The sequence below is a fragment of the Dreissena polymorpha genome, chromosome 10 (assembly GCF_020536995.1).
Source record: "Dreissena polymorpha isolate Duluth1 chromosome 10, UMN_Dpol_1.0, whole genome shotgun sequence".
Lineage (NCBI taxonomy): Eukaryota > Metazoa > Mollusca > Bivalvia > Myida > Dreissenidae > Dreissena > Dreissena polymorpha.
Genome location: NC_068364.1, coordinates 37,021,300 through 37,043,665, shown reverse-complemented (window position 1 = coordinate 37,043,665; position 22,366 = coordinate 37,021,300). Strand labels below are relative to the sequence as shown.

General features: G+C 36.3%; 1 protein-coding gene across 8 annotated transcripts in view; it reads right to left on the bottom strand.

Annotated features, from left to right (window-relative positions):
- Positions 1–16,399: 16,399 nt before the first annotated feature.
- Positions 16,400–22,366, bottom strand: part of LOC127847745 (zinc finger protein 596-like) — a 289,933-nt gene continuing 283,966 nt past the window's right edge. For 2 of the 8 annotated variants that reach the window (XM_052379865.1, XM_052379864.1), the window contains one exon: positions 16,400–16,943. In XM_052379865.1, the coding sequence (XP_052235825.1) occupies positions 16,634–16,943 (310 nt within the window). In that variant the 3' untranslated portion in view covers positions 16,400–16,633. Of the gene's footprint in view, positions 16,944–18,614; positions 18,740–22,366 lie in introns of all 8 variants that reach the window. The other 6 variants (XM_052379859.1, XM_052379858.1, XM_052379862.1 and 3 more) reach the window with 5 other exon arrangements.

Sequence of the window (22,366 nt, the reverse complement as noted above, 5' to 3'; positions counted from 1 at the left end):
CGTTCCGTCTTAGTTTGAAATGACAAGCTTATCCTTGCTTCTATTATCAATATTGTAACCAACCTCCTCGCATACATTTGACTGGAACCAGCATACCTGGACCCAACCCATGCCTTCATAAACAACCACTTTATGATAGCTTAACCACGTGGTACAATAATTTTACCGTTTTATCTTATTTTTTTCATTAAGATGATATTTTGGTATTATGAACTTAAACGTATGCACTATTTTTAAAATATAAAGGAAAATGATACTTTTCATAATATAAACATTGAACAAAAACAATTCTTCCAAATCTGGTAGGTTTGTCTTGTGGTGGCAGTGCATGTATGCGAGAGCATGACATGACAGCTATGCATTTAAACGTCAAACGTTTGAAGTAATTTATATTAAATAAGAATTGCCAATCGTCGAACGCATGACAAATGATAACGTTTCATATACAAATTATTGGAATAAACATCATACACACGACTATTGCACACGTGTTAAAATCATATTCAAATGTTATAAAAGGAACTACATAGGGCCTGGAAATGATTTGCTTAATAATTTTTTACCGAGGTTTAGGGCACAGAATATAGGAAAACGAGGCTTGATGCATATGCGTTAAGTGACGTTCCAGTTTAGCATGTGCAGTCTGCACAGTCAAATCAGGGACGAAAACTTCCAGTTTTTTGGATTTCTTTCGTTTAAAGGAGGTCTCTTCCAAACGAAAATCCAGTGTACGCTGAAAGCGTTGTCCCTGATTAGCATGGCGGACTGCACAGTTTATTTTAGCCGACACTCTGCATGAAGCCCGATTTTCCAAGAACTGGGCTAAATTAATGGTTATTAACCCATTTATGCCTAGTGGTTTCTCCCATCCTTCTAAATTGGATCAATTTATTTCCAAAATGTATTGATGTCTAGAATATTTATTTCTATATTAAGAATATTTCTTACAGAAATTCCTTTAAGTAAACAGCGCAGATCCAGATGAGACGCTGCATCATACGACGTCTCATCTAGGTCTACGCTGTTTGGCAAGGCCTTTTTTATAGACGCTTGCATAAATAGGTTAATCAATCGTATCTTAAAATGTTCGTAAGATCTTTAAAAAGACAGGGCCAATTGCTTCTAATAATAATAACTATATATGCATGAAATGTCATTAATAAATAATAATTATAATAATAATAATAATTATGATTATAATAAAAATAATCATAATAATCATAATAATCATAATAATTTAATAAGAATCAAACACATACTTATAAACATGGCATTTTCCAAAACAATGCAATAAAATTATGGATAATTACATATTCATGACGATCGAAATGACGATGCTGATGATGGTGGTGATGATGATGATGATGAAGATGATGGTGGTGATGATGATTATGATGATGATTATGATGATGATGATGATGATGATGATGATGATGATGATGATGATGATGATGATGATGATATCTTCATCGTTTTGGTGATGATGCTAATAATGATGACGACGACGACGACAATAATAACGACTACTACAATTATATGAATGACACAAATATTTATAATTAACGATACAAAGGAAAACCGGAAAAGGGCACAATATGGCAGCAAAGTTAACACAAGCATATGATTCGTTGTATCGTTCATTGATGAATTGATGATTATAAACAGTGTGGTGACGTTTGTCGAAATTACTGGCCATTTTGTTCGTCGCAACATCAATTTTCCTCTTAACGAGACTTAAATGATTCAATTCAATCTCATTTATTTAACGCCAGCACATCGCAAGACAAACTGGGCCATTGGAATACGTCACATTTTGACATTGAAATAAAATAAACCCTATATTCCCTGCTATAATGTATAACATTCTCCATAAAAAGAATGAGTTATTCGCAACCCCGATGTTATGTAATTTGGGTACAAGATGCCATTCACTCCATGTAATAAGATATAACATATATACACACAAACGCTCAGATTATTCCAATTCACGTTCCGTTCCGTTGTTTAGAATAGCTGTGTTCCTTGCACAGTGAATCGAAAACACGGCTGATGATGAATGGGCAGTGATTGCCAGGAGAGGTAATTTCACCTCAGTGCGAGAACCATACCGAGAATAATGTGGAACTATTTTCATCGAGCACGCATGACATTTGGCACAGACGACACTGGACGAGTAACATGGACAACGACACTACTATGCGTTGGAGTTAACGCTACGTAAAATTATTTAAAACGCGCGCTCAGCACTTTGCACTGGCGACCCTTGTCGTTCGTGTACAGGAAGAAGACGTCGTCGCCGTCTTCAAACACCTCCCAGTCGGCCGACGGCTCTAGGAACATCCGGTGCACTAGGACGAAGCGGTCAACGCCCTGGCGATTACACAACACTATTTACATAAGATATGTAGCTAGTGGTATAAACAAATCATAGTTTAACAAGTTTTACCAGAAGGTCACATTCAGTTTGCTACGATTTTTTTTGTAGTAGAACGTTGGAACTTAATGACGAGTTCGAGTAATTCACATGTTAAGAGAAGACAACAATACATAATGTGTCATTGGTGTACATTCAAATCACTATAACGTTTTAAGATTGGAGACTACTGAATGAAACTCGCGCGGAGGCGCGGCCACATTAAACTAGAATGAATCTAGCACAAACAGAGGGGACAGAGGGGGTAATCACGTGATAGTCGAGATGGCGACGTTCATGCAGAGACAGGTATTTTTGGCCGTTTAATATCTTTATAACTTTTTTTTTATTTTATAAATGCCGCTCAGTTTCCAGCCATATTAGTGAGAAAGTGATAAGCCTTCATATCGTTTTATTAATATTCGCTTTATTATAGCTGAACTTTACTCGCTACGAATTTTATTAGCGGGAGCTGTAATTTTGTGATCTCGCTAAGACATTTTCGTAGCGAGTGAAATCGAGATATAGCGCGAATATTAATAGGAAATAAACGCGTATTAATTTCTTCCTGATATGGCTGGGCGGAATTTAAAAAAAAATACAAAGTAATAAAGGTTATAAAACGGCGAAAAACACCTGTCTCGGAATTTGACTATCACGTGATAACCCCCTGTGACAAAGATATGGCGTTCTTTCGGTTATATCATTCTCATGCCATCATTAAGGAAATAATTCCATTGCTATACAACAGCCTCGCTCTGGAAAACAGAGCTTAATTCATGGTGAGATTACGCAAGACAATAAAGTGCAATGTTTTGACTTTTGCCTCTAAACTTATTAAATTGTCTCACAGAGGTAATAAAAACAATATTTAATACATGAACAATTTATTATATATTAACGGTAAAACAATCGCTCCTTGTCATCATGTAATTACATTACCATTAGTAGTTTCGTTTCTCATTTTCCTCTTAAATATATTTGTAATTTAAAAATGGTACATTTTCTCATACAACTAAATTTTCGTCGGTCGTTTTTCGATGTTTTTGTATTATATTCGTGGGTCCGTCAAGATAGAAAATCTACGAAAATGTATGTCCCATTAATGTAATATAAATACTCAAAATCAAGAATATATCGCAAAATTATTCGTAAAATTAAGTTAACCCATACAAATAAGTGTTCCTTATAGCAATAGCCAAAATTTCAACGCAAGATTTGGTATAGTAACATATTTTTAACGAGATCTAAAAAAGCCGTTTTGTACTTTTTGTGGCACAACATATTCTATTTTAATTTCCTACAACAATATCTATTCATACGACACACTAACATGGTACATAAACAATACAATGTATATGTGTTGAATATATTGTCCCACAAAAAAAGAAAGAAAAAGAGAGCATCGTTTATCTTGTTAAATCTATGTCTTAAGACCACATCTAGTGTTGAAATTTTTGCTGTTGCTATAAGGAACATTGATTTTATATGTGCTAATTTTATATTTTCAAATACTGTACGAAATATTCGTTGATTATGAGTATTGATGGGCTTTTAATAAAAATGCATTAAAGGGGCATTTTCACAGATTTTTGCATGTTTTGAAGTTTGTCATTTAATGCTTTATATTGATAAATGTAAATATTGGATCTATAAAGCCCCAGTAAAAAACAAGAATAAAATTAAAGAAAGGAAAAAAGTAACCCTTAACTGGTCTCAAACCACTGACCCTGGAGTAAAAGTCTGTCGCTAAGACTACTCGACCATCCGTGCTTATACAAATAGCGGTGTATTTAATTCTTTATATAAATAATCCTCGTAGTATCACAAAATTTAACGACAACAAAAGAACTCTTCAAATTATTCAATCGTTTTACGTTGCAACGCTTTATAATTTTGCAGGTTTTTAAATCGTCAAAAGATGCATATAATGGATATTTTAGAGTATGGTAAATGTTCAGTATTATTGTTTCCTTGCCAATATCATAACTACAACGAAAATTAGCGAATCTGGAATATTTTTTTTTTTTTTTCAATTTTCCGAACGTGAAAATGCCCATTTAACAGGACAACGCATACCTCAATTGTCTGAAAGGGAAGGGACTTCTGGAATACATAGATGAAGGAGTCCATCAAAGTTGTCTTTTCATTGGACGCCTGCGAAATCGCCAGGAATTGGTACTCTTGCACCCAGAAGTACGTCCAGTCATACGCACCCATCGTCGTTTTCGTCTGGAACGGCGCAAACTTGCTCTTTCGCGTCCCATTTGTAAATGATCGAATCGATTTCTTGGTTAGCGCCTGAAAACAAAAATGATTACAAACCATGATCACATTATTTAACATTTTATAAATGCTCATATTTTTAATGCGTATGAATTTATTTAATAAGCCGTTGTGTGTACAAGCCACGCATCAGAACACTAAGCCACGCATCAGAACTCAAAATCAGTGTTAATTGGTCCAAAAACACATATTAGGCGAACAATACTGCGATTCGTACATGACCTGTTCAATATATGTCAATTTAAATGATAACTAAAATATGTAACAATGACGTCCCGCAACAAAGTAGTATGTACTACTCTCATGTTGTTCTTAGTTAACAAAACCATTTTATGCGCAGCGATTTTTTAATGCCATCAACCAACACGTGAAATGAATAGGGAAAGTCACCGCTGATATAGATCACGTGACATACATGACGTTCGCTAAAAATAGATTTTCATTTACAATCTACATGTGTATTATTCGGCGATAGCGAAAAAGCACACGAAAATCTTATTAATACAGAATCTCTGGATATGTAAATAAGTTTTTTTTCCAAAATAATTTGCGCATACATTCCAATATTATATCAATATGTGATCAAACCACAAACGCCGTTTCGATTTGTATTACATTCGCCACTTATTTCTCGTTATAAAAACGTTTCTTTGTGTACTGTATAAATTATAATTATGCAAAAAGACAAAGAATAAAATTTGCATTTAACCTTCTCCATGTAACAGTGTTGGAATCGATTTTAACCGCTTTAGACGAAGCCGAAATATTCCACAAGAAATAATAAATAAGAATCATGAATTGTTTTCAAGTCCTAATAGGCGACATCGCAACGAAACTAAACTGCGAATTGTCTTGAAATCCAGAATTCCCACAGCGCGAAAATCGGCTACACTTTTGCGACGCTATTTTTGACGATGCTGAAACAGCATCGTCTTAGGTATGATAACCATAAAAAATTATTCACAATGGCGACCTATGTAAAAGACCGAGCCAGTCCGATTGAGATAACTCGATTTTTCTAATCGAAATACTTCGACCTCGTTGATTTTCATTGATAACATTCTCCTAGCAGAGTTGTCGTTCGTGTTTCAACTTTCAACAATGGCCGCCCCCATGAGAGTCTCGAGTCAAAACTTTCTTACTGCATGAATTGGCTTGTTTCGCTATTTAGAAGCTGTCATTTATGATATATGAATTATTTATTCACTAAATCTCCGAGAATGACAACAATGAATGGAATTCGAAGGATATATTCCTTGTAAATGGATCAAAAGATCAAGAAGCTGTTCACGAAATACGTTGTATATAAAATGCAAAACTAATATATAAAATTCATATTGCTATATGCTATGCTTGTATATGTGTAATATTCTGCAGAGGAAACAAAATCTCGCTCACAACACAAAAGTTACTTTCATGTTCATCTTGTTGCAAAATGCTCTTACCCTTTACCAAATGACACATTTTTACCGTCCCAAATGTTAAGCGGATGCAGATCGCAAATGAAACTGAAATAAATTAGGTCATCCTCTAATATCTAATTATAACTCGTTTTTTATACTCCTTGTGCCATCAAAGATTGAAGACTGTAAGGAATGAGTCCAATTTGGATATTGCAAGGGTTTCACTTGGTGTTTGTCCATAATAATAATGATTTTAACAATAATTTATATTGGCACATTTCAATAGTCTTTAAAACATCATTGTCACAATGAAGTTGCATAATCTCCATTATCGTGATTATAAGATAGATTGTTAATAATAGTTTAGTGAAAATACATGATCTCCGACCGTGGATCGAACCAAAGTCTTCCGATCGGTAACCAGAAACTCTAAACGCGTCGCTTAACAGCTAGCTCAACAGCCAGGCTTTTGGAACTGGATGTTACCTTATTAAACTACAATAGTAGATATTTTCAACATCACTTAACTTCACTCCTTCACAAATGTCAACATTATTGACTGTTTAAGTGGGTCGCGAAAGTATATAATATAATCCAAATAATTGTCGATTTACAGATTGGCATACAGTATCCTCCTTCCAAACAAGATGTTGATTTGTTGAAATAACAACTGCCAGTCCATATTCATGTTATAATTCATCATGATCTTAGACAGACAATGTTTTAAAGTTCTTGAGGGGCTGTACAAATAACGCTGCTTTCTTCATGCTGTTGTAAAATTATTCGATGGCGTAAATTCTCATTTTGAAGATTCTTAAGGTCGACAGAGTTTGGTACGATACTGTCTAGGAAGTGGTCCGAACAACTGTGTGTATAAAACGTTGGAATCTTATTATTCTGGCTATTTCCTCTGACCCAGTCTTGTTTGTATATTAGTTCTTTGGTAATTAACATTTTTCAGCAATTTTCTGACTCTGCGAATAAAATTGTGACATTGAAAGATGCAGCAGTAGTATTTTCCAATGTTTATATTGACACCGGAAGTAGGTATACCGTCCCGCACGAACGACAACTCTGTCAACATGGAATTGGGAAAATCCGGAATTGTTCAGGCATGTCTCTAAGTGGAAACACTGGAAAAAAAATCAACAAAACACCAATCATCAATCCGATAAAGGTTAAACAAGTTTACAAACAATTACCCATTCAATATATTCAACTAATGTCTTCTAGATTTTACAATATTTAGCTTTATAATTTAATTTTAACTAAATGTCCTTTTTAATTAATTATTTAAAACATTCAAATACATAATAAATACATATTCTATAACGTATGTGCAATGTGTGGGGTTTGATGAAATACTAAATCTAAAAGTGCTGTCAGACGGTAATATGAATTTAAACAAATATGCCAATTAAACGTTTTACAAAATATTCATGGAAGTTCAATATGACCACCAGGTGCACAACAAAGTTATCAGTGGATGTGTATTCTTTTTATTCAAACAGCGACAAACTGTCCATCACGAACTAAAAGCACACACAGGCCTTGACTTTCAAGTTTATGCATGTCTTCAAGACGACATTCGAGTAAGGAACATGGATCCATTACAGTTTCGTCGGTGCGAAGTGGTGCTTGGAAATGTATGATAGAGAATAAGATTAGTTTTATTAGAGAACACACAGTTTCTACCAATGTGACATGCATGTCAGTGAACACAAATAGCCGAAACTCTACTTAAGCATCTATGTTTGAGTTATTCTAAACTGTATTCACAATTTAAAATGTATGTCAACATTTGCTTTTGCGTACCACAGTTTCTATAGGGCGTGATAACTGCAGACAAGTACGCATTAGGGGTCATTTGCATTCCTTTACGCCGCACCGATTTTGAAAGTGTTAAGAGGATGGGGTTAACAAAATCTAGACATCGTCAAACATAAACTTTGTTTTCAATATACAAACAAGGTAGGGTCGTATGAGATGAACAAGCGCTTGGACGATGACGTTTATTTGGGACCCTAGAGGGAAGGTGCACTCACCGCCGCAGTAGAACGCCGCGACATTGTCAAGGGCGATAATCCAGTCCTATACTGACAACAGTAAACAGCGTAAGAGAATTGGTCAATAACTTAAGATCATAGGTTAATAGCACAGAGCATCGGTAAAATTTATAACGAAAGATCATCGGTTCATAAAGTAAGAGCATCAGTCAATAACGTGTTTTGATTAGTTCATGCCGTAATAGCATTGGTCAATAACGTATAATGATTTGTAAATAACTTAAGAGTATTGATCAATAACGTATAATGATTTGTCAATAACGTAATATCCTTGATCAATAACGTTTAATTTGCTCAATAACGTTAGAGCATTAATCAATAATGTAAGATCATCGTTTATTAATGCAAGATCATTTGTCAATAATGTTAGATCATTGAACCATTACGTAAGAACATTTATGAATCACGAAATACAGTTTCAGTGACGTCATAGGTAAAAAAGTAAGATCATTGGACCGTAACGCATGATCAATTATCAATATTACAATACAGTTGCCGTGAGATAATTTATCAGTCATGTTAAGACATTGGACAATAACGTTAGATCATTTATCAATAACGTAGAACAGTTGCAGTGAGATAATCGGCCAATAATGTCAGATCGCATGCCCATAACGTAAGAGAATTGATCAATCTCGTAATACAGTTGCAGTAAAATCATTGATTAATAATGTAATACAGTAGCTGTAAGATAATTGGCCAATCCTTCCACGTGACTGCAGAATCCATAACTTGTTGAAACCGTTCCGTATGCTTATTACATCGTTATTATACGTGAAAGGAACTATTTGCCATGCATTTTAATTCTGGTATTGAGCCTTCAACTCAATTAACATATGAGGCTTCGGCAGCTAACGTACAGAGTATTGCGCTTGCAGGCGCTCTTCCGGTATATTGCTGAAAAGGAAAAAACGGCTTTGTTCAAACTTGTGTCTTGTCATGTCTTACATAAACAGAAGATTCATCATCTTGTGTTGTTAAAATTGTGACACAACCCTTTTGTTGTTGTTTAAAAAAAGTCAATACCGTCTATGATTATGTGAATATTGTGTCGATACGATATTTACCTGTCTTCGATGGTATCAATATATATGAGCCTATATATGGGATAACAGGGCCTCAACAAGTAGTGTCCTCCCAGAGTAGTGTCTTTGAAATCAAAACAGGCTTATCCGGGACGACACGTTCCGTTTTATGGAATATTTGTTTAAACGAATCATCTTCTTAACAAAAGTCCAGTCAAGGCGGGAATCGGCGTCCCTTATAAGCACGGACTTACTGCACAGATCACTATTAGGCGGCCCTTTACGCAGAGGCATTTAGCCCAGTTTATTCCAAACGAGGCTCATAATAATGGATTATCACCCCTGATGATACTGTGATATCATAGTGAAACCAGATACAAAATTGGCTCCATAAGAAATTAGACAGACGCGTGTGTACATTTCGAAATGCCGCGGCAATCAATAATTAGAATATTTGTATGAGACAAAGTGTGTCCTTCATCAACAAACATCTTACTCAGAAAAGTCATTGCAAACACTGTCTATAAAAACTTTAAGTTGCATTTGTTTATTGTCACATTAAAATTGTAATAATTTAAAATTCACCCTCTACATACTGCAGAAGGAAGCTTTTAAAACCGAACTTTCAACCAATGCTTGAGAAATGATATTTCTTAACAAGGAAGATTATATACAGCTGGTCTATTGCTAGTGAGAACTGTTCAATCAAAACAAAGTGATGTTGGAAGTATATACACAATTTATACTGTATAACTTCAAAAGTTTTCTTCTTAGAAAACGAAGAGTCAGGGGTTTGATATTTGGTGTGTAACTTAACATAATATTCCTCCTTTTTTCTTATAAGTTTTCTCGAATCATGTGTCTGGTGTCAAAACTAATAACAGCAAAATCATCTTTGAATTATGAAAAAAAATCCCGTTTCGCGAGATCAGAATGTCCGAACTTTTTAACATTCGAAAAATAAGCCACTCATCATTCTGTTTAAACACATCAACATAACAAAACAATTATTTATGTTGGTTCCTTGTCGCAGTGCTTGTGAGTAGCAATAAGGGAAACTCTGGAACTCTGAATAAACCCGATCTTGGTCGGGTTTTTTACTACGATATTTTCTCTTATAAAACTAACTTTCGCTGAACAGTCTCGTATCACTATAAAAATCATCACATTACCCAGAAGTGTATACACAATGCACGTCTTACGGTCCAAATGCACGGAAGATGGGGACGACTGTGAATAATTTGTGCGTAGATGACCCCATGTCTCTATCAATCAATAATTTCAGGGGTTTTGTGGCAGTTTGTTGGTTGTGTTATATTATGTTAAATATTATGGGGAAAATGTATAAATCAATGGGCTGATACACCAAATTCCCAAGCTCAACAAGCAAGCATATAGTTATTACGCAAAATTTGCTAAGGATCACTTTTTATTTTGTTTCGCATAATCTTCAATTTTGGATAACGTTCATTTTAATTTGTTAGTTTGCAGATTTTGATATTAGAATGTGTGTTTTTGATTTTATTTGTATGTATTGATTAATCATTGATGCGTGACGCTGGCTGAATCTGGCTAGGGGTGACTTTTGAAGGTTTTAGTGCATGTGTGTCAGAATTGAAATTATTGTAAAAGTCTTCAAACAGTGAAATGATCTTTTCAATATCATGTATGGTTCCCATTGGCATTGATTACTGATTGGCATCGCCTTCTCAAGCTGCGGATAAGCCCACGGATGCTGTCTTGTGGGATTCGAACCCATTCCTTTAGGAGGGCTTGTCGTAGGTCCTGGATTGTGATAGGCTTGACAGGACATGCAGATTTTGCAACCTGAAGCATGTCCCAGACATGCTCTATGAAATTTAGGTCCGGAGACGTCGCAGGCCACTCCATCCTGACGAATGTTTCAGCTTGGAGGTACTCATTGGTCACCATGGCTCTGTGAGGGCTGGCATTATCGTCCATTAAAATGAAATCTGGGTCTATTGCACCAGCATATGGACGGACGTATACATCCAAGTCCTCTCTGACGTTTCTCTGAGCTGTCATAGTGTCGTTATCAATGCTATGCAGATCGGTCTTCCCCTGCATACTGATCCCAGCCCAAACCAATACTGAGCCCCCACCATAATGATCATGGTTTTCAATGCATACTGATGCGAATCGCCCATTGGTTATTCTCCACACCCGGGCACGTTTATCTGTAAAGTCTAAACAGAATCTAGACTCGTCTGTGAAGAGTACTGGTGTCCAGTCTTTTAAAGACCAGGTTATGTGATCGTGTGCCCATTGGAGACGTGCCTGGATGTGGTTACGCATCAATGGAATAAGAAAGGCAGGTCGACTAGCCCTCATGCCAACACTATGCAGTCTGTTTCGAATGGTTTGAGTTGAAACTCAAACTCCTGATGCATTCAACAAGTCATTTTGAAGGACCGTGGCGTTCATAAAGCGATGACGTCGGGCTTGTACCACGATAAAACGGTCTTGTGCCTGCGTAGTAGCCCTCTGACGACCTACCCTGTATATGGGGATAACATCACCATGCATTTGGTAGCGGCTCCACATCCTGGCTACAACGCTCTGTGAAACGCCAAGCTGACGCGCCACGTGACGTTATGACGCTCCTACTTCCAACATCCCAATCCCCCTATTAATTTCTTCTAAGGTAAGACGTCTTCTTACGCGATAGTTAGCCATTTCAAACAACTTTCAATATGAAAATTGAGCTACAAGTGTAGAATTGAAGCATGTTCACAATGTGTTCGTCAAGTGCAAGGCCAAATATCATGGCTTTTTTCGTGGGTAGTGCTTTTCATGAGCAAATTATCAAGCCTGTGTAAGCAAAATCGATAAGACAGGTAATTGGTTATGTAGAATACGCACTCATATATTGGAAAACACAAGCTGTTTTGTTTTAAATAATAAAACCTTCAAATGACACATACTATAAAAGATGATCCTTAGCAAATTTGAGTAGTATATATATATATATATATATATATATATATATATATATATATATATATATATATATATATATATATATATATATATATATATATATATATATACCCATACCAAGTTTCAATGAAATCCACCAAAGCAATTCCAAGATATGGCTCTGGACACAAAAAAGCATTATTTCCGGATACAAATGGCCATAACTCCGGAAAAATTACGTTTCCATTAACATCTTTCGCTGAAAAAACGAGGCAGACGGACGCCGCCATTCTTTTACAATGTACCATAAACCAATCAATATCGGAAAGCGTTATAATATAATGTTATTTAATTAGTTGAATTCATATTGGCTTTGTTATTGAGCTGCAGGACAATACGGCTGTCTGAAGCTCAATAAGGTTGTCTGAAGCTAAATAACAAAGCCAATATGAATTCAACTAATTTATGACAATTTTATTAATTAACGTTTAATATTATTCAGCAAGAAAAGCTTGAATTTAACTTTCGAATTACTGGTTTTTGCTATTAAATTAAGTATGAAGTTTTGAAAAATATCTAATTTTCTGTTCTATACAACTTTTTCCCTGTTTATATCTTATGCAAAATGCTTTGAAAATGTTATGTACACCAAAATATCTTTTGGGACGTTTGAACATTACCGGTATGTATAAAAGAATTGAAAAGCGTATTATTTTATCGTTGCTAAGTGCGCAACAACTAACGCAACACCGAATAATCCTTTATTATCCCATATATTTCTTTAGTATCGGGGGCTACCGCCCCTATACCCCCGTTTTGTCGATAGTGGTTAACAACTTTGTACTGGTAAAGTTCAATCTAGCCTACCTTTAAAAAGATATGTTGTTAATTTAAAATGAAAATTGAATTTTGTTGTAAGAGGAAACAAGTGTTCCATGCATCAAATTTCAGAATAATTATTATTTCATTAATATTGTAATATGAAGCCGATACTACTGATGATGCTTAGACAAATTGTATTTAAACTTAGTATATGATGAAAGATGCTTTCTAGACTTTACATGATGCAGGAAGTTGACAAGAACACAATATAACGCCTGCAAAATTTACCTGAATGACATTCCAGGTACACTAGATCCACTACCGTTGTTTTAAATACAACTCAGAAAGACAATAAGGATTGAAAACTTACTTATTGCCATTAGTAATTGCATTTGTAATGTGTCCCGGATTTCGAATTAGTTTTGCTTTCGGCGCTTCATTGTAGCTTAAAAAGTTTTTATTTATGGACGCTCAAATATTGAACCTTACTGTTGTGCTTACACGATGTAGCAGATGAATTAACCGACACCGAAAAATCGAAAATGACTGTGTTGTGCATGTGTTGTGCACCCGTCACCTCAAAGAAAACACCAACAGGTACGTGGAAGACAAGGTAGGGTACCCAATCTCAGACCGGAAAGAAATTAATGAACTTGTATTTGGAGAAAATGGATTGATTAAGGCAGTTGATGTGGACACTAACAATGTACGACTTGAAAGAATTAAGAGATTAATAACATCAACAGAGGAAAATGTCCAAGGGTAACAGTTTCTACCTTACTTTGTCAACAAATTGGTACCGACACTACATGATTTTGTTATCTAACCGTCTTTAATAGGAAAGGTTAGCACAGGTCGGACTAACAACAATTGTGAATCCGCCAATCACATATTAAAAACTGCTACGCAATGGAAGTTGATGGACCTCAGCAAATTCATATCAAAGGTAGAGCAGATCGTTGAGGGAGAAAAAATTTAGAGATGTAGGGCCATGCGAGGTACGGGTAATTTCAGATTGACGGAACAATTTAAACACCACCAAATGTCCATTGACCTTTGGGAGATGTTAACAGAAGAACAAAGAGAACGGAAAATAAAGAAATTCTTATGTGACTACGGGAAGTCTCACCCAAATGTAGTGGTTTCCACTGATGGATGAAGAACACTGATTAAAACACCCTATGCCGGTAAAAAACCCCTGCCAACGAAAAAGAAAACGAGCAGAGCGGTCAAGAACGCCACCAGCAAAAAGAAAACTTTAAAAATTGATGTCAAGCTGTTGCCTTAATTGTCTACACATTATGCATGAAATGTATTTCTTTATGCTGTGATTAAAATTCCCTTATGCTAAGATTATTTATAGGCATGTGACTTTAAAGCTATTGTCTTAATTGTTGTTGCGATCAGCACATGTTTAAACTTTAAAACACGGTCCGATACCGAACGTCATAATTATTATGCATCTCATTATGAAATGTTATTTATTTCCAGAATGTCTTTATGTAAAACATATAATTTAATTTTGTCCACTCTACCAAAAATACCAATATTTAACATGTGTTCATTAATAAACAAGGGCTGCTTGTAAAACATGCATGCCCCCCTATATGGGCTATAAGTTGTAGTAGCAGCCATTGTGTGAATACGTTTTTTGTCACTGTGAACAATGGTGATGGTGGTGGTGGTGGTTATTGATACAATGCATTACAAAAATGCAGTTAGCCTTACATTTGGTAAAATTTAAATATATTACAAGGGAGGCAAATGCTGTAACAAAAAGAACATGCATAAACGGTAGTTGTTTCCCTTGTTTGAACCATGCTAAATCCTTAAAATGCCTATTTCCAGTAACTGTGACCTTCACCTGTGACATTTGACCTAGTGACCTCAAAATTAATAGGGGTCATCTACAAGTCATGATCAATGTACCTATGAAGTTTCATGATCCTAGGCCCAAGCGTTCTTGAGTTATCATCTGACAACCAACTGGTGGACGGACCGACAAACCGACCGACCGACATGAGCAAAGCAATATACCCCCTCTTCTTTGAAGGGGGGCATAAATAATTATTTTGATAATGTGTTCTTTTATATAACCATTGACTTAATTACAGGTACCGTCTTAAACATATTTGAATCTTCGCTCAAACGCTTTCTAAAGTTATCATATATTAAAATCATGATTTAACGGAAATGCACGATGTAAAGGTGCGAAATCTAACTGCTTTCGGTAAATTTACTGTTTTCGATATCATGTCCTCGTATTATATAATGCTTCCATTTAAAACCGTTATAACATGCTTATCGTACAAAAGAAATAATTAATATAAAGCATCATTTAAATGCGTACTGTTGTAAACATTAATTAAAATCATAGTTTAACGCCACTATCACGATGTAAAGGTGGGAAATCTAACTGTTTTTGGTACATGTTACTGTTTTCGGTAGTATGTCCTCGTATTTAATAATGCTTTCATTTAAAACAGTAATAACATGCTTGTCGTAAAAAAGTAATAATTAATATAAAGCATCATTTAAATGCGTACTGTTGTAAACATTCATCAAAATCATAGTTTAACGCCACTATCACGCTGTAAAGGTGGGAATTCTAACTGTTTTCGGTACATGTTACTGTTTTCGCGCGAAAACAGTACTGTTTTCGGTATTTAGTCATACCCAAATCCCGTTTCACTACACTATTCTTATTGTCGAAAAAGGGAGCTGAAAATATTAGGGGCTGAGTACCTTAAGTATCTTTTTGAAGGTTTAGACTTTTGAACCAAAACTAAGCATACAACTTCAAAATGGCGTCCACAATTGTCGAAATTTTAGATTCTCATATAAGGCCGAGTTTTTCCCGGTTTCTGATTGGCTGAATCTTGTATTTGCCGACCTTTTGAAAGTTTTTCCGTATTGGCCGTGTTTTTTCTGTATTGGCCGCCTTTTCTCGTATAAGGTGAGTTTCGAGCTTTATTGGCGAGGCTCAACTTGTATTGGGCTAACAAATTAAACACATTCTCGTCTAATATTATAAAGTTAATTAATAACAGTCTATATCGTAAAATACATAGGCTAAATTAAACTAAATCATTGAACGAATGTGTGCAAAGCACAAATTGTTAATGCGGGCGCAAAATAAAAATAAAAATATTTTTATTTCGTTTTAAGATTTTTAGGTGCGGAAAATCCATCGAACATGTAATCAATTTGTTGTGGCCTAATCTATCAGTTGTCATCAACAAAATCTGATATTTGTGATATCAATTGTGAACTAAGTAAAAGGCTTTTGGACAAGGTCCATTCGAAGAGACCCTGGTTCATCAAGAAAATTTTCAATGGAAGAAATCAGACTTTGGTTTAAGTAATCAATGTGAAGCCAATTCTGGTAAAATGGGGCTTCATGCATTTGCGTCAGTGTTTTCAAAGGGTAGCCGCTGCAGTCTGCACTGGCTAACTAGGGACAACACTCCGCTTTATGGTATTATTTGTTTAAAGGAAGTCCCTTCTTAACAAAAACCCAGTCAAGGCGTAAATCTTAAATCCAAAATCACTTAACTTCTATTGACAGTTTTCTTTATCTAAACAGGGTCCGTTGAAAAGGATCACGTCCCAATGATATTTATGAATTATTTTCACTGTATTAAGTAATCAATGTAACTCGCTTTTTCCTCAACCAGTTTACAAATATTCCACCGAGAACCCCTCATGCACTTTTAAATGCCGGTTCAGGCAAACTTTCTGTCCAAACTTCCGCCTACAGATACTGCATTCCCAAGGCTTGTACTTTGTGTGAATGTTCATATGCGCCAGGAGATTGTGCTTCAGCCCGAATGACTTATCGCAGTACGTACACTGGAACTCTTTCTTGCCTGTATGCGTTATTTGATGGCGCTGTAGCTTTGCCCGCTCGACGAAGGCTTTCCCGCACAGCGCGCACTTGAAGCACTTCTCTGAGTGGTAGTAGTTCTGGTGTTTGCGCAGCGAAGCCCTGCGGCATAGGAAGGTAAATTGTATTGTACAAAACAAGTATACACTGTGGTAAATGTGGATTAATTACAGAGGCATAGTCAGCCGCAGCATCCATAATGCTACAATAATTGTGCACAATAAAATAGTTTTACACAAACATTTTATGGTTCTGGCTCTGCTTTGTCATAGGCCAAAACCATAAAATTGACTGCAAAATCATCTTTAATGCGAGACATTAATTTTCACTGATTTCGTGGATTGAATGGTCTAATATATGAGATAACAACAAATAATTAATAAAAAGTAACTGCCAACTTAACGAAACCCTGCAATAAAGAATAGAGCCCAAACCATAAGATTTTTTACCGTAAAGTTATTTTTTGTCCAACACGAGTTTTCCTTGATTTCGCATTAAGCCCCATTTTCAAAAAGCACAACTCGTTTACAAAACAAACATTAATTGTTCAGCAGTATTGTTCTGATGGAATGCACAATCTGCCAACCAAAATACTAAAAGACACTTTGAGATCAGTAAAAACTGCCATACAATGCTGTAGTCCAATCAAACAAGTGTTTTCAAACAGATATTCAAATATGGTATGCTTGAATGACTTAACAATCTTTCATGGAACATAATTTCATCACTTTACATTAGTTTAAACCTATTAATTTTAGCATTATTAAAATTGACAGCCAACGGGTTTTTTTAGATGTTCTAGAGTGTGTTTCCTGGGTAGAACCAGTACTTGGCAACCCTACGAGGGAGATCTTAAGAAAGCTTCCACAGTGAGGACCATTCCCGGAACCTCCTTGTTGCTAAGCAAACTAAACAAAGCGATGGTAACCAGTAGTTTAAAGTTTAAAAAAACAGCATCACTTTGGTAAAATGGTGCAAAATGTTTGTGCGTAAAGTGCTGACCCATATTAGCCTGTGAAGCCCACACAGACTTATCAGGGACAACACTTTCCGCCTTTACTGTATTTCTCCTAAGAAGTAACGTCCTTTAAACAACAAACCCACATTCAAGAAGAAAGTGTTGTTTATGATAAGCTGTGCAAACTGCGCAGGCTAATCTGGGATAATACTTAAAGCACATGTATTTAGCCCCGTTTATTAATAATTAAACAAGAGTTCCGCAGTCGGAGACAAATGTCGCATCCCCCCAAAAAAACAACAACACACAACAGGATTGTATGCAACAAAGCTGACCATAAGAGATCATTTTATCATATTAGTGTGTGACTTAACCACTTAAAAAAGTTTTTAGTAGACATAGAATAAAGCAATTCTGTTAAATCATCGTTATAGTAAATGGGTTGAGGATATTAAAGTATTATAACTAGGTGTCATCTACTGTCCAAGGCCAATGCACATTATAAGTATCAAGCCAATTGGCCACTTTGTTGAAGAGTTATAAATCGGAAACGAACTGGTCTACCGACCAACCGACATCCACCAATGCAATATACCCCCTCTTCTTCAAAGGGGGGCATCAATAAAAACCTTTGGAATAGATTCAAATTTTAAAGTTTTTGTTTAAACCCTAAGATACTGTTCAGCAGCAAACAGCATAAAACCTGAACAGGCTACTTGCAGGCTGTTCTGGTTATATGCTGGTTGCATTTAGCTGTTTTCACTTTGCTCCTGAGTGGGAAAGGGTTTAGTTTAAAGAATTCCTACTACCAATACCTGTCAGGTTAATCCTTCTTGCAAACAAAGCATGGGAGACGTAGGGTATGTCCAGGTATGTACGAGTCCTTGGCAAGCTCATGGTCCTCTAGGTGGCTGATGTACTGCTTCCTCTCTCCAAACACCTGCACAAACGCAGATATATTTTAGCTTCCCTTTGGATAACACTGGGCTTAAGCCATGTGTGTAGTGTTGTCCCAGACTAGCCTCTGCAGTCTGCGCAGACATATCACACAGGGACAACACTTTATGCCTAAATTGGATTTTCATTTAGAACAGACTTCCTTACAACAAAAACCTCCATAACAGCAAAAGGTGGCATCCCTGATAAGCCTGTGCAGACTTTGTGCACAGGCTTGTCCGAGTCAATACTTTACTTTTCGATTTAACTCAGTTTTTGCCAAGAAAAGACTTTCTTTAAACGTTAAATTCCATCAAAGCGGCAAATATTGTCCCTGATAAGTCAGTGTAGACTGCACAGGCTAATCTGAGACAACACTTCAAGCACATGCATATTTCCAATTGTGAGTTTACAAGGGGATATCAATAACATTTCACCTTCGTATAGACACATACTAAAACAACAACATGTCCCCACTTATTATGCTTATATTTATCTAGTAACTATGATATAATAATATTGATGAAATATTTAAAAAAAACAACAAGAAATGTGTTTGTAAGAAACACTATGTCCCCTTCTGCGCCGCTTTGATTTTTAATTATTTAATCATTTTTTTGACCTTTGACCTTGAAGAATGACCTTGACCTTTCACTACTCAACATGTGCAGGTCCAACCAACAGACAGGGCAAAAACAATATGTCCCCCACTATAGTGGTGGGGGACATAAAAATTTTTTTTTGTCAGAACAAGCCTTCAGAGAGAATTCACCTCACTTAAATAAAAATAATGTGCATTTTCATGACAATTTGAAATCTAAACAGGAGTTCTGCGGTCGGAGACACATGACCCACAAACAGGGCGTTGAACTAGTGACCCCAATGTCAATAGGGGTCATCTACTGTCCAAGGCCAATGCACATGCTAGGTATCAAGCCAATCGGTCAATTAATTGATCAGTTATTGATTGGAAATGATTTTCACACTTATTGTAACGGTGAATTTGACCTTTGACCTAGTGACCCAAATTTCGATAGGAGTCATCTACTGTCAAAGGCCAATGCACATGTGAAGTATCAAGCCAATCAGTCAACTGGTGTACGAATTATTGATTGGAAACGATTTTCACACTTATTGAGACAGTTACCTTAGTCGTTGACCTAGTGACCCCAATTTCAATAGGGGTCATCTACTGTTCAAGCCCAATGCACATGTGAAGTATCAAGCCAATTAGTCAGTTAGTTGATGAGTTATTGATCTGTAATGGTTTTCACACTTAATGTGATAGTGACCTTGACCTTTTGACCCAGTGACCCCAATTTCGATAGGGGTCATCAACTTTTCAAGGTCAATACACATTTGAAGTATCAAGCCAATAGGTCAACTGGTTGACGAATTATTGATCAGAAACGAACTGGTCTACCGACAGACATCCAGCAAAACAATTTATTCCTCTCTTCTTCGAAGGGGGGCATAAAAAGTACAACTAAATCAACATTATTGATTTAACATTACTCTAATATTTTTTATCCATTCAAAGCCTAAAAAGTCTATCCACACCTTTTGAACATATTTAGTGTTTAAATAGCCTTACCATAAAGGGACACATGTCACAGGTGTAGGTGGCAATCTTGTCGTGTATTCTCAGATGACACCGGAAATTGTAGAGGTCAGAATATGTCTTGGCAGATACAGCATTTGTATACCCTGGAGGTTGAATTTTAGAATAATATGAACCACGTTCTGTGAAAAGGGGGTTTATTGCATGTGCATAGTGTCGTTCCAGATTAGCCTGTGCAGTCTGCAAAGGTTAATCAGGGATAACAATTTAAATTTGTATTTTTTGTTTAAAGAATTACTCTTCTTGACAAAAATCCAGTTAAAGACTGCACAGGCTAATCTGGGATGAAACTTTATGCAGTGAATAAAACCCCCTTTTCCCAGAACAAGGCTCACTAATATTGATCAAACACAAATGTGAATTTTATTTATCTAGAGAAACAATAGCTGATATATAGAATTATTTATCTGTCTATAAACAACAATCAGACATTCTCCATGAAAGGAATTCAATAATCAGGATTTACTTTATTTATGCACAGACGCCTGCACCAGGTTTTTTAAAAGATGGTATCACAGGATTAAAACAAGAGATGTGTTTGTCAAAAACACAATGCCACCAACTATGACACTTTGAAGCCACATATTTGACCCTGAAGGATGACCTTGACCTTTCACCACTCAAAATGTACAGCTCCATGAGATACACATGCTTGCCAAATATCAAGTTGCTATCTTCAATATTGCAAAAGTTATGGGCAATGTTAAAGTTTTTCGGACGGACGGACAGACTGACTTGACGGACTGACAGACAGTTCAACTGCTATATTCCACCCTACCACGGGCATAGCTAACAAGAGATGTGTTTATCAGAAACACAATGCCCCCTACTACGCCACTTTGAAGCCATATATTTGACCTTTGACCTTGAAGGGTGACCTTGACCTTTCACCACTCAAAATGTACAGCTCCATGAGATACACATGCATGCCAAATATCAAGTTGCTATCTTCCATATTGCAAAAGTTATGGGCAATGTTAAAGTTTTCGGACGGCAGACAGACTGACTTGACAGACTGACAGACAGTTCAACTGCTATATGCTACCCTACCAGGGGCATAAAAAGGAAATAAAGGCAGCAGTTGAAACAATAATGAATCAAATTGAAGCTAGATATTTTCGGACGGAGGGACAGACTGACTGACGGACTGACAGATAGTTCAACTGCTATATTCCACCCTACCAGGGGTATAGAAAACAAGAGATGTGTTTATCAGAAACACAATGCCCCCCTACTGCGCCGCTTTGAAGCCATATATTTGACCTTTGACTTTTGACCTTGAAGGATGACCATGACCTTTTACCACTCAAAATTTGCAGCTCCATGAGATACACATGCATGCCAAATATCAAGTTGCTATCTTCAATATTGCAAAAGTTATTGGCAATGTTAAAGTTTTCAGACTGACGGACAGACTGACTTGACGGACTGACAGACAGTTCAACTGCTATATGCTACCCTACCAGGGGCATAAAAAGGAAATAAAGGCAGCAGTTGAAACAATAATGAATCAAATTGAAGCTAGATATTTGAGCCGCGTTGTGGGAAAACTGGGCTTGATGCGTAAAGTGTTATCTCACATTAAGTACTAGTTCTACCCAGGAAATGGACTATAGTGTTTCCATAAGAATTCAGCTTTCAATGCAATTGAGCTAAAAGATATAAGTTTAAACTACCTGCGGTCGAGATGCAGCTGCCGATGTTTCTCAAGGTCAAGCGGCTCTCTGAAGGTCAAATTGCACGTGTTACATTTGAACATGGGAGCTTGCGGCCTCATTGTGGGTAACACGGTGTCATATACAGCTCTGTGATCGCTTGAACTCGGCTTGACAGATTTAACACTGGTGGCTGCGCTGTGAAATACAAGGCTACACTGTGAAAAACAATGCTGCACTGTGAAATACAAGGCTGCACTATGAAATACAAGGCTGCACTATGAAATACAAGGCTGCAATGTGACATACAATCAGAAGGTCACAGGTATCAAAAAGTACCGTCTCTTTACATAGT